Source organism: Pteropus alecto, unplaced genomic scaffold (genome assembly GCF_000325575.1).
Source record: "Pteropus alecto unplaced genomic scaffold, ASM32557v1 scaffold3, whole genome shotgun sequence".
Classification (NCBI taxonomy): domain Eukaryota; kingdom Metazoa; phylum Chordata; class Mammalia; order Chiroptera; family Pteropodidae; genus Pteropus; species Pteropus alecto.
The window spans coordinates 63,330,113-63,343,333 of NW_006442484.1; the positions used below are offsets into that span (position 1 = coordinate 63,330,113).

Below are 13,221 nucleotides of genomic sequence, written 5' to 3' on the forward strand. Positions count from 1 at the left end.
CCTGAGATACTTTTCTGCTGAGTTCTAAGCTAGATTTTTTGTTAATAAAAGAAGAAGAAAAGAAAACACCTTAAAATCATAATAAGGGACCTATTTTCTCTTCTTGAGGACCCTGGCAACAGTGGGAAGATTTCCATCTGCCCCTTTCAAATTATTTTGCTTTCTTGTCTAGTCACAAAGAGTCTGACTTCTGGGCTCACGTGAGGTGTGAGGGTTAACGTACTGACCCTCTCTTCTACAGCACACGCATGCTCACTCACTCCTGTAAGACACAGCTCCCTTCTTGTCCTTGGCCTGTAACCTGTTTCATAACTTTCACAAAAAAATCTGCTTCTCTTTTTTCCAGTAACTGCCCTACCCATTCCCACTATTTCCTAGCAAAGCCTTGTGTTTTTGGTGTCCCAGGATGTACTACGCCAGTTTACCCTTCGCCGTTAGGGAAGATCAGAGACCTGCGAAACAAACCAGAAAAAATAAAAATAAGAAGCAATGTTACTTTCACAAAATCTCGAGATTACTAGAATTATCCTTTCCCCTTTTTTCTCCTCCTAGTTTTATGTAGACTAGGAAGAATTATGAGATGTTTTTTCTAACCTTTGTATGAAGGTTGTATGTAATCTTTGACAATCTCTGCTTATCTTTAATTATAGCTTCCCAGGCTTCTTTGTGAGATGATGATTCGAAAGTTATTGAAAGGCAGTATTTACACTTACATTGAAAAATTTCATGAGTGTGGTTTGGGTATAAAATTTCTCTGATGTAAAAAAAGGAGCAGACAGCAGCTACAGACCCGACTCATTACTGAGCCTCCCTCTTAGAGGTTCACTGGAAATGGTCTCCCCAGCCCAGGAGACATAAGGCTTGTGTGGGAATAGATACTGCTGGCCTTTCCTGTCATCCAGTGAATGCACATCTCTCGCTGCTCCAGAGGAGCACTTACTCAGGGTCATGACCGTGGTTTCAAAGGAAAAGAAAGGAAGTAGGGAGGAGAATTCAGAAGAGAAAGCTGTTTCTTTTTATTTCTTTCTCAAATGCATGGAAGAACAAAGCCAGGCTGATGTTCAGCTGGTACCCACGGATGCAGCAGGTGAGACAGGGTCTGTCCTGATGGATTACATCCGTTCTGATTGGCTGAGGCCTGTACCATACCGAATGTTAAGGACATTGAATATCCACCAGGTACGAAACCAAAGTCAATAAAGCATACAACATAATTAGGATCAACATCTTAATTTCATACATATTGTTATATATATTGACCATTCAGACATTTTAGGAGAGAAACAGTAAAACTCTGCCATATAGTGATAATTCAGGTCTAAAAAATTTCAGCTATCTGAAAAAGGATCATATTATTTCAAAATAAAGTGAAGCCTTGTAATTCTGTTCAGCTAGCAGTTGAGAGGTCGGGGGGTCCAGCTGGACAAGCCAAATTCAGGTGGACACATGTCAGTTCGGTATTACTTTGTAGCAGTCGTCTGCTCCAGCTTAAATACTCACAGGGATGATTATGGATCCTGTGGCTGCATGGGACCTCCTGGACTGTGGCAGCAATCCAAGAATCTCCTGGTCAGTTAGTGCCTATTGCATAGACCCAGTGGGATATGCTTCTTATTTCCTCATCTTACAAGGACTTACCTGCCTTTTCTGTACCAATCCTCCCCGCAACCTTTTCTCCACCCCAAAGTATCAGTGTCCTCCTTGCATCCCCCATCCCCATCACCTCTTTAAGAAACTAGAACTATTTCCCAATGGCACAGTATCTGAATTCAGGGAAGTTATCACAAGATTTTACTGTAGTACCACTCCTATATGTAGTGCCTCAATTGCTCAAATAATATGTCAGCCTTTAAGCCATTTCCTGCTATTTTTTCCTTTCAGAGAAATCTTTTTTCACTATGTTTATAAGCTAAATAGTTATACAATTTATTGTAAGAAAAGATATTTACATTCATTTGGGTGACTAATAAAGATGTAAGAGGTTTCACCCATTCTATTAGAAGAGCTAGAAATTCTGTTTCTAGGTAGATTATATTATCTATGAAAAAAACATATATATACATATAACATTTCTTATTTTGGTCTCTCAGGTTCATCTTATATTTCAAGGGTCTGAGCTAAATAATATTATCTTCTCATTTGTTTCTCATTCTAGAACAACAAAAGAAAAAGAAGCAAGTCTAAGCAGCATCAAGGCAACAAAGATGCTAAAGACAAGGCAGAGAGGCCCGAAGCAGGACCCCTGCAGGCACCACCGCCACAGATACAAAATGGCCATGTGAATGGCTATGAGAAGGACAGCTCGTCCACTGATTCTGCCAGCGAAAAACCAGCCCTTATCCCTCGTGAGAAAAAGATCTCAATACTCGAGGAACCTTCAAAGGCACTCCGTGGGGTCACAGGTCAGTAATTTTTAAGTGAAGTTGACATTGAAGAAAACATAGAAGCCATAGAAGAAAAGGACTTACAGGGAAACTATTGGCGCAGTTGGTGCTGCTGTTGATATCGTTGGAAGTGAAAGGTTGTTCTGCATTGTACACAGATTCAGACAGTCTTCCGGCAGGATGGTGGGCGGTGGGAAGAATATAACAGGGTCAAAGAATAAATGCTCAGTTGCTCAGTCTAGCCCTGCACTAAGTCAGAGGATTATTTTTTTCTAAAAAACACAGCTTCCATCTATATTAGGATCAAAAAGAAAATGGAAATTCTAGTTTAAAGATATTTTCTTTCTAGATACGTTTGCTGTGTTAAGGAAGGGATAGTTGGTGACAAAAGGAAAAGTTATTAAAGAGTAGTGTTTTAAATTATGTAACAGAACATAATCTTCCAGAATGTTAGAATCTGGAACATTAATTATTTGGGCTATAGCTATATATTAATTAATCTGCGAAAGGGTACTTTGTAGCTGTATGACCCTGAAGGCATTATTTCATCTCTTGTGTCTCATTTCCTTTCTGTAAAATGAGGAAACTATACTGGAATGTACTAGATCAGTGGTTCTTAATACTATCTAACCAAATGCTTTATTTTTACAACAAATCCTAAAATAAAATTCGTAGATAGTACAATCTACCTAAATACAGAATTTCAATAAAGTAAAAAGATATAAGAAATCAGGAACAACTAAAAGAGAAAGCCTAATAAAATGGCCAAACGTTCACATCCACTTGTAATAAATCACTTTGCACTTAAAAGAGGTAAGACCATAGTCAAATGGATATTGTGCACACTGCTTCTCTATATTCGACGTATGAAGTAAGAGGTAAATAAGTATATTTGTATGTAGACATGGAATCATTGTGAATGTAACTACAAGAAATGCAGACTAACCTAGGGGTGCTGGTTGTCAACTCAGATACTGTGATCGTGTGACTTGCCGTGTGATTTTCCAAATGGTGAAAAACTCTTGGCAAACTTCTGAACACCATAAAGGACAATCTTTTCTTAATTTACACAGAAGCTGAATCATGGAAATCCCACGTATAGGAAAGCTATACCAAAAAATAGTTTGGGTTTGTAGGAAGACATGAGAAAGTTCAGGAAGCAGAGCAATTCTTTATTGTGCAGGATTCCCGTGATGTTAGTTATCTAACACCCCTTCCTCCCCTCTCACTAACACAGTCATTTTGATAGATTTGTAAAATGCCCTGTCAGTTTTTCACAGTGCCTCCTAAGAGGTGGTAGATCCCTCAGTGAGAAGCACTGCACTAGATGATTCCCAAAGTCATAAAATCCTGAGTTTACTGAATCAGTCTTTTTAAACTCCTGTTACATGCAAAGCACTGTGCTAGATGCCACAGTAGATTCAGAGAAGGATACGGTATGGTCGAGTCCCTGAGGGAATCACATTCTTTATGTCCTTGAAGAAGATACACCTCTGTGTACACTGGTGAGTTTAGGGTTTGGGGTGAGGAGTGCCACATCCAACTGAGTGACCTGGAAAGATTTCACGGGAGCAGCGGGTACTGATGGGCCAATAGACTTGACATGGTAGAGAAGACTTGTATGGTTAGAAAACAGTTGGGAGAACTTTACTCATCGCCCTCATACATTGCACACCTGCTGTATATGAGGTAGTGCTATCCTCTGATGAATCAAAAATGAGTAAGACAGGGTCCCTGCCTAGGAGGAGTTCAGTCCTACAGAAGAGGCAGGTGCAAATAAAAAATCGCATGATGACACTTACCACATCAGGGATGCAGTGAGGAAGCGTTAAATAACTGACACACTGTGCAACACAGTAGTAAGTTTTTAGATTTCTCACGAAGCACTAATTTTCTAGCATAAACACATTACCTAACAACTCTGTTAATACTGCTGTAATTTAGGTAATCCTCACCTCACAGTGATTTCTTAAAACCAAACAAACAACAATAAAAATAACCTATTTCCATTTAGAATCTGGATTTTCCAGGAATTTTTTAACTCAGTTTTTACTATACCTACGATTTTGAGAATGTTTTGATTTATTGTCAGAGCAGGAGAAAGAAATTAAATAATCGAGTGGCAGATTCCCAACTTTGCTTGTTATTGCTTTCACATGAATTACTTTCAAAATCTAATTACTCAAGTAGCTGTTTTGATATCAATCATAGACTAAAAGCCTAGCACATATATTTGTTCATTTACTTATAATTTATACCTTCTTCCTAAAACAATTTCAGTAACTCTATCAAGTATATGACATTAGAGCAAATGCAATATTGAAGAACTTCACTTCACAGTGGATAGCTGCCTTGAAAGTTAAGTACCCACTAAAGGAGTTCTCTCTTCAAGGGTGCTTTTGTAAACCCCACCGTGAAACTTTCTGTGAAGAATCCTTTGCACAGAGCCATCCCGCAATCCCTTCAGTTTTATAAGTTTAGCATAAAGGCATTGAGTTTTGACAGCATTATTTGTTAGTGTTACTGGTTCATAATAAATCTATGCTTCTTGTAAATTTTTCTATTAAAGAATAAATGATGGTAATGGAAAGTCATTAGCTGTTTTTGCAAAGGGAAGGGACTCCTTCTAGTTGACCATTAACTTCACGAGCAACTCACTTACTAAGATCATAAGTTTTAAAATGAGTTTGTAACTAGTTAGGTTTTTCTTCCCCAAAATAATGAAAGTTCATCAGGAAGCTGATGCCAAAACTGTCAAATGACTTTAAAATGTTTGTTCAAACTGTCGGCAATCTGGAGACCTCTAATAGATATATTACAGATAAGTGTTAGATCTTGGATATTTTACCCCCTATTTAGACCACTAGAACTAGAAAGAATAGGAGTGATCCCTTAATCTCTTCCCCCCATTTTATAGCTCTGGAAACTGAGCACCCCACCCCTTGCCAGATTGAGAAGCTGAGAAGATAACCCACACCCCTGAGGTAACCCTCTTCAGTTTGCAAAAGCCTGACCCAGGTCCATGTATTTTTATGCATGCATTAGAGTTATTGCTAAAACCATGGGCTTTCTAACTTCTAAATGATGTATAATTGAAAAAATTTTTTAAGCAATCATAACAAAGCCATATAATGATATTATATACTTGAGTGGGTTCGAAGTATGAGCCTATAAGAAATCTCCAGTCTGCTAGTGGTGAGCATTTTATCAAGCTTTCCACTAATGAAAGTGGCTCAAGAAAGCCTGCCCTGAGTGCCCAGCTGGGCAGCAGGCTGTGAACAAGTTGAACGTGTGCTTTATCTTTTTATAACACCTTGACATTCAAGATCTCTCTTTTTAAAAGTTTTAAGCAGAATCATTTTCTGGTAGGGGAAAAGTTAGCTTTAAGATATATGCAGGTGGTTCAGGGGTGTTAGTGTGACTTCCTACATGAAAAATAACCACCCAAAGCATCATCATTTCAGGCTGTAAATATAGCACTGTCAAGTGGGACAATGCTGCATGTCAGCATCTAGCTTGGAAGTTTAGGAGTTTGATTTAGACCTAATACAAAATTACTTCTTTAAGCCTTGGAGTGGTTTTTTTTTCTGGATTTCAGAATTTTTACTAACAGCTCAAATTAGATCTTTTACATAATCCAATCAAGATCATCCTGCATCCAAGTACAGTTCAGACAAGGAGTAAATCGAGATTTATTCCTACTAAAAGTAATGCCAAGGATCATTTTTATTTCTAAGGCCCCATCTGAATGTCTAAAGCACATTATGACCTTAGGGTCCAATTTTCCCAAATGGTCCTCCTGCTTTACTTTTCATAAGGCTCAGGTAGCTGAAATGTATAGATGCTTATCACCGTGTAGGCCAGAATGAGAATTCAGATCCCTATGTTGTCTTTCTCCCACTGGACACAATTCCCATTGAATAGGAAAGGAGCAGGATTTCGGGCCACCAGCTGGCTCCATTGACATAAACTTTGGGATGGGGCTTTCCTTGTCTTCAGCTCCTCTCGTTGGCCCCAGCAGCCATCCTTTCTATCCCCTCATCTTGTAAAGCATCCTGGGAAGCCAGCTCTTCTGTTATCTGTTACTTGTCTCAAACAGAATGCTCAGTGCTGTGTTCACTGACCTCCACAAAACAGACTTCACTCTCTGCCCTGTATCACAGAACGTCTAGAAATTAGAAAGCCCATCATTTTACCTTTGCAATGCAGATTCTGTGTTTCAGCATGGCAGTGGCCCTGTACTGCTTTCTCATTCTCGAAGTGAACTGAACCAAATGTGGGAGGAATTATTTTTAGAATGTGGGCTACTTGTCCCTCATTTGTGCTTCTTGTTAAGAAGAAGAAGAAGAAGAAAAAGAAGAAGCCACCAGGCTCTCTCACAGTATTTTTGTGGTGTGAGGTTCCCTGTAGGATTTCCAAACAGATTTTTTTTTATGTTGCTGGTGGCCCTAGCTTCAAGATTATCTTTCCTGCTTTTCTAAGCCTTGTTTTAGACCAGAGGATTAGGAAAGATCAACCAGAAGAAAGCAGCTCACCTAGAATTTTAATGGTAAAGTTAACGCATGCGTTCCAGGATTGTAGCACTGCCAGCTCTCAAATGGAAGCAGGATATTGTAGCTCAGAGACGTGTTTGGGTTCAAATCTCGGCCATGTCGCTTACTTGATGTGTGACCCTGGACAAATTAACCACTCTGCGTTTTGGTGTCCTAACCTGCAAAATAGAAAATGTAACTACACTTGATGATATCATGGTGAGCAGTAAGTGAGATACATGAAGAGATTAACACAGCATCTGGTGCAAGTAACTCCTCAAATCATTTATTGATCTATCTAGAAATATTTTTAATCTAACATGTGCCAGGAATTTTTCTGGAGGAAGTGAACAAGACAACAAAGTTTTTGCCCACACGGAATTTACGTTCTTTTTCAGGGGCGGGGAGAAGAGATGTATAATAAACCAGAATACAGCTAGACTACCAAGATATTTATAGATTATAGTAAACGTTGTGAAGGCAGAAAGTGGAAGAGAGACCAGGGCAGAGGTTGGGTTTTGTGTGCAACAACTTCAGATAAGATAAGGCCACAAAGAGTAAATGAAGAGACATTTAAGCTCACACCAGGTCATGGTGAACTAAATAGCCAATGTTTTATTTGAACCTTAATTAAGGACTTTAGCTGAAGCCCCTGTAGAGTTATAAGATTTTACTATTTTTTTAAAGATGGAATACTCTGTTAATACATACAACTGATATTACATACTGTTATATAAACATGCATTTTGAAAGTTTATATTTTAAAGCACATAAGCACATTTATTATTATTTTCACTCCCTAATTATTATTCTAGCATCTAAATACTTGATCTTAACTCTTGTTTATGGTTGTGTTGTTCAGTCTCAACCTCAGCTTGGAGCAGCACTGTGTCTGAGCGTTCAGGTAATGTTAGGGGAGGCCTTGGGTTGCATTTTCAATAATTTAGACCTCTGCTTCCTTACCCTGTGTATGATAAAACAAAAGAGACAGAGACAGACAGGGTAAAGTGGCATGAGGGCACAGGAAATATAAAACCCCTTGGATGTTTTTCTGTCACCTAGGTAGAATGAAATCCAGAGCCCTCTCCCTCTTCTTTCTCATTCGAAATCTACTTTTGCTGCAACCCTACAGCAAAACCACTCATCTCTGAATAGCTGACGACTTCCTAACTTTCTACGCATACCTCGTTATGATGATTTCAGTTACAAACGGACTATATTAAATGGAATGCGCTCCTCACAAAGAACAGGCCTTCTAAATTTTTAAAAGATATTTTGAACAAAGGTTTAAAAGGTTCTATCAAAATGCAATGAGAGTTAAGCCTATTTCGCAGGGAAATAAATTGGTGAAACAAATCAAGCTAACATACCTACATTGTGTCATTGATGGCTTTAATTCATTGACTTTATTATCTATTATCTTCTAATATAAATAAACCTGTAAAGGCATTAATGACATACGAGACCTCTTAAAGACAGTGTGAATAAAACTAAAAGATTTGTTTGCCATCAGAAAGTTGCCAGCTTTTTGCCCTCTGAGCTGAATAAGTTTTATAGGAAGAAATAATAGTCTTTCTGTATTTGATAAAGGTGTTACGAAAAGGCAGAACTGACATTAATCTGGTTTTGGTCTCAGTTCCAAAGTTATTGGTTCCTCTGAATATCTGTTAATTAGCCTGTCATGTGACAGAAGAATGATGAACATGCAATCAAGGTATACAATAATTATACCATGAAAAGAGTTTTCTTGGGGTTTTATCACTAGACCATTATTCTGTAACATCTTAAGAGAGTTGACTTCACTCACTGTTCTCCATTTATTCACCTCTCTCTCACTTATCATCCTGTTCATTATGGCATACAGTCCATCACTCCGAAGAAATTGCTCCCACTGAATTTACCATTGGCTTCCATGTATTAAATCTAGCAGACATTTTTCAATCCTTTCTTTACTTTTTCCTTTCAGCAACATTCAGTGCTGTTGACCACTGTATCCTTAGCCACTAGATCTTTTCCTTTTGGTTTCTATGCCGTGGCACTCTCCTGATTTTCTCCTCCATCTTTATTGCTTCTCTTTGAGCTCATTCTTCTTTACCCGGCTGTTAAGTGGTGAAGCTCATCAAGGCTTGATTGGCTCCAAGTCCTTTCTCATATAAAGCTATATTTCTTCTCTTCTTAGATCATTTCAAACATACCCTAGCTTTAATTATGTAAACTGGCTCACAAATTCATCTTCCTGGTCCAGGTTCTTCTCCAAACTCCAGACTCTTACTTGACATTTTCATTAACTGGGAAGGGAGAGCATGAATTTGTTTTGAGATGAACTCCAGACTCTTACTCGACATTTTCACTTTGACATTTCAAAGCACTTCAACATGCTCAAAACAAATTCATGCTCTCCCTTCCCAGTTAACTTTCTTTTAACATTCCTGATCTCACTGTACTATCTATCCAGATGTACAAGTTAGAAATCAATTATGATATCTTCCTCTCTCTCATCCCCCATATCCAATTAATCTCCAAGCCTTATTGATTTTCATTTCCAAATATTCCTAGAGTCCATCCATTTCTCACTGTCTCCGCCTTCTACTTTCCGAGCAAAACCACTACCCTCTCTTGCCTGCACCGCTACAATAATCCACTCATTAATCTGCTAGCATTTACTCTTGTTCTTCTCAAAATCATTTTCTATCCTGTAGTCGTTTCATAACAAAAACGAGCTCTTAAGAGATCAAAAGTCTTACCCTGGCCTACAGGTCCAGCATAAGTGTGGCCCCTGTGTCCTGCTCTAGCCGCGTTTTATGGCATGCTCATTCTCACTCTCTCTACTCCAGCCATACTGGTCTCCTTTCAGTCCCTCATACTGGTCATCTATATCAGTCAGGTTCAAGTCAAAAGATAGAAGCCACATTAGTTATTTGAATGGGAGGAATATAATACAAAGAATTGCTAACTAAAACAGTACGAGGTAGTTTACTATTAAACGGAGGTAAATGAGGACTCTAAAGGGTCTAGACATGCAAGAGAGCAATTGCTATCTCTAGGAAGATTAGATGATAAAGGAAATAGAACTAGGAGAGTCCCCCAATCCAAGACTGAGATTCTGACCTCATCAGAAAGGTATGTGGCTACCAGAGAAACAAGCAGCCTTGTGGTGGCAAGAAAAGAAAAGAAAAAAAAACCTTGTCACAGGGCATGGACTGAGCTGGTCTGTAGAAGAGACCCACCATTGCCAGAGAGGATAGAGAGACTGGAACTTCTCAAAGCCACTGCTAGAGTGGGGACAGGGGAGAGGAAAGCAGGAAACACGTATGAGAGTGCAGCCGGAGTATATGCTGGTTCTTTTGTGAATATTAAAAACTCTAAGATCAATGATCAAAAATCATCAATATATTATTATCAGTTTTTATAAAACACTCTCATATTCACTGAAGTGCTTTTAAGCGAATGGTAACAGGCTTTAACTAACACAGAAGTTAGGAATCGTAGACAATTTGATAACAACCAACTTACGTTTTATCAACTGTTTCTAGGTAAAACTACAATACAATCAGATAACGAACTTATTGAAATTATGTATAGGAGACTGTGAAACCTTCTTAACCCAATAGGTTAAAATAATTATTTTAGAACTATTTTCTATTTAATAAATTTCTTAAAGTTAGATTTGAATTCTATGTATACTTCTTTTGGTCTACTTATAAGTACTTAAAGCTGTCATTAAAAGGTAAAAAAGAAAAAAAAAGTTTTCAGAAACTTTCAAATCTTAACACATACATGGCTGTACATATATTATGAAAATCTTTGAATTCAAGTTCATATATTTCTCCCAAGAGGAAGACTTGTTTTCTTTGGTGCTGTTAACAAAAAACCACCACCACAGTCCATGTTTTGCTGTGTAAAATTAGAAGCAAATTAGAAGTATGAGAAAACTTCCTGATAAACATACGAAAAATCTACAGGTAATATCATACTTAATAAAACATTGAATGCAATTTTCCTAAGATCAAAAACAATGAAAGGGTGTTTATTATCCATTGTACTAGGGTTCCTAACCAGTCTATTAGGGCAAGGAAATATTGGAAAGAAACAAGTTAAACTTCATTTACAAATATCATAATTGCCAATGTAGAAAACTTTAAGAAATCTACAAAAACCAAAGATACTAATATTAGTCGCTACGTTTAAAAAGTAAAAAGAAACAGGTGATTTAAATTGGTAATGTTATTTTATCTAACTTAATATATCCAAAGTATTATCATTTTAACATTTGATCAATATTTTTTTAATTATCAAAGAAATATTTTTTTGTACTAAGTCTTCAAATTTCAGTGTATATTTTATACTTACGGTACATCTCAATTCAGACAAACCACATTTCAAATATTCAATAGCCACATATGGCTAATGAATACCTTATTGGTCAGTGATATGGATCAACTCTGAGTCAACTACAGTCTGTTGAAATTAACAAGTGAATTCCAGAAAGACAGAGAACTGATAGTACTGCTGGCCTATAATGTTAGAGGAAAATCACTGTATCCCATTATTTCAGTTGCTAGAAACATCAGGATTTGTGGTCAGGATGAACCTAATTCTGTTATAGCTGAATAACTCTCCACCAGTTTTCATCTGAAAGAGCTCCAGAGTTTTACCGTATTTGGAAATAGATCTGTGCAGCTGGTGTGGGAAGAGTACATCCAAGTCGTCTTTGAGAACTTCACGTTATCCCGTGGTCAGTGATCCCATCAATAATTAGACAGTTTTTCAGGATCTCGCACCATCACCACCAAAATAAATACTGCTACTCAAATTTCTCAATAAATATTTGTTGAATAAATGATGAAATGAACCAGGAGTTCTCTGATATACATATCATTTTCCTGATAGACAAACAAAATTTTTTCGGCTCTGGGTTAATGAGCATATGCTCATTTGTGTGCTTGTCTTCCATTTAAAATTCTTTTACATTCAACAGAATAATTTTTTTCCTTAGATCATTGTTTCCATTAAGCTGTAATATAAATCCCCTTTTTTTAAAGAACAAGACTAATTTACTACATTATGTACAGATAGCTAAATTTTAGATTCTCAATTTATAATATTTTATCAAAGCTGAATCTTAACTATGATTTCGAGAAGGAGAGAGTTGGAACCAGCCTGTATTTAATCACTGTTTTAACAAAACATTTACAGGCTCATCAAAAAATTAATTTTTCGTCTTTCACAGTAGAGTTTCTCCAGGTGGGTGGTGTCAGCCTCTCCACCCCAACAGAATCACCTGGTGGGTAGAATCCTGGGCCTACTGCTGAATCAAAACCTCTGGGATTTTGTATTTGTAATAAGTACTAAGAGAGAACTCCAGCCCACTAAAGTTTGACAACCACTGCTTACACTGAAGTTTCACTTTAGTGTAACTAAAGCCTCCTAATAACCTTGCTAGATGAGAAAACTAAGGCTCAGCGATGTTAAATGGCTTGTCCAGGGTCACCCTGCAAGTAATTGCCAGAGCCAAAACACCCAGCCAGGTCTTCTAACTCCAAGTACAATTTGGACCCTATTTCTAGAATATCCTCTGATCTTCTGGGGATTCTATTAAATATTTGATTACTGGAGGAAATGCTGTTTTCAGTACTTAATTACTATGTTCACTACCTTTGCTGAACATTTCCTTATGTACTATAATTTCTCTTTAAGTAAATTTCTGAGTACTCATCATTTAGCCCATAAAACACATGTTGTGGTTTCTTGATAATGTAGCTTATGAATGATGGATTCAACTAATGTCAACTTTATACTTATCATAAATGGGCTAATGTCTAAAATGAAATTGACTAGGACCCAGATCAGGTTCTTTTGTACTTTCAGTATAATCTCTGTACTGAAGTTTGTGACAGTGTCAGGAAAGATGTTCTTTGTTTCTTATTTTTTCTGTGAAATCATTTTAAGTATACTTTAATTCAGCCACAATTCTACAAAGAGCTACTGAGCCAGGCACAAGTACTGGGACTTCAAAAATGAATCATACTTTAGTGTTTGCCTTTGAGGAGGTCAGCCTCGTCAAGGCAGGGATAAGGAGCAGACATGTAAGTCTTGCATTGAAATATAACACACTAAGTTTTTACGAGGCACCATGGGAGTAGAGAGAAGTGAGGCGGGGTGACTATCTGAAAAGAGGCTGGGCTTCATAAAGAAAATATTATGCTCTGTTCGAGTGTGAGCCACAGTCAGCCAAAGGGGTGAAGTCATTCCTACAGGGTCATCAGGACCTAAGGAAAATCAGAACATGTGTCTTCCAGATCCAA

At 37.6% G+C, this 13,221-nt stretch overlaps 1 protein-coding gene across 2 annotated transcripts in view; it reads left to right on the forward strand.

Annotated features, from left to right (window-relative positions):
* Window positions 1-13,221, forward strand: part of SPATS2L (spermatogenesis associated serine rich 2 like) — a 149,046-nt gene that overhangs the window by 100,922 nt on the left and 34,903 nt on the right. For both annotated transcript variants that reach the window (XM_006921328.3, XM_015596755.2), the window contains exon 6: window positions 2,156-2,402. In XM_006921328.3, coding sequence (XP_006921390.1) covers window positions 2,156-2,402 — 247 coding nt within the window. The remainder of the gene's footprint in view (window positions 1-2,155; window positions 2,403-13,221) is intronic.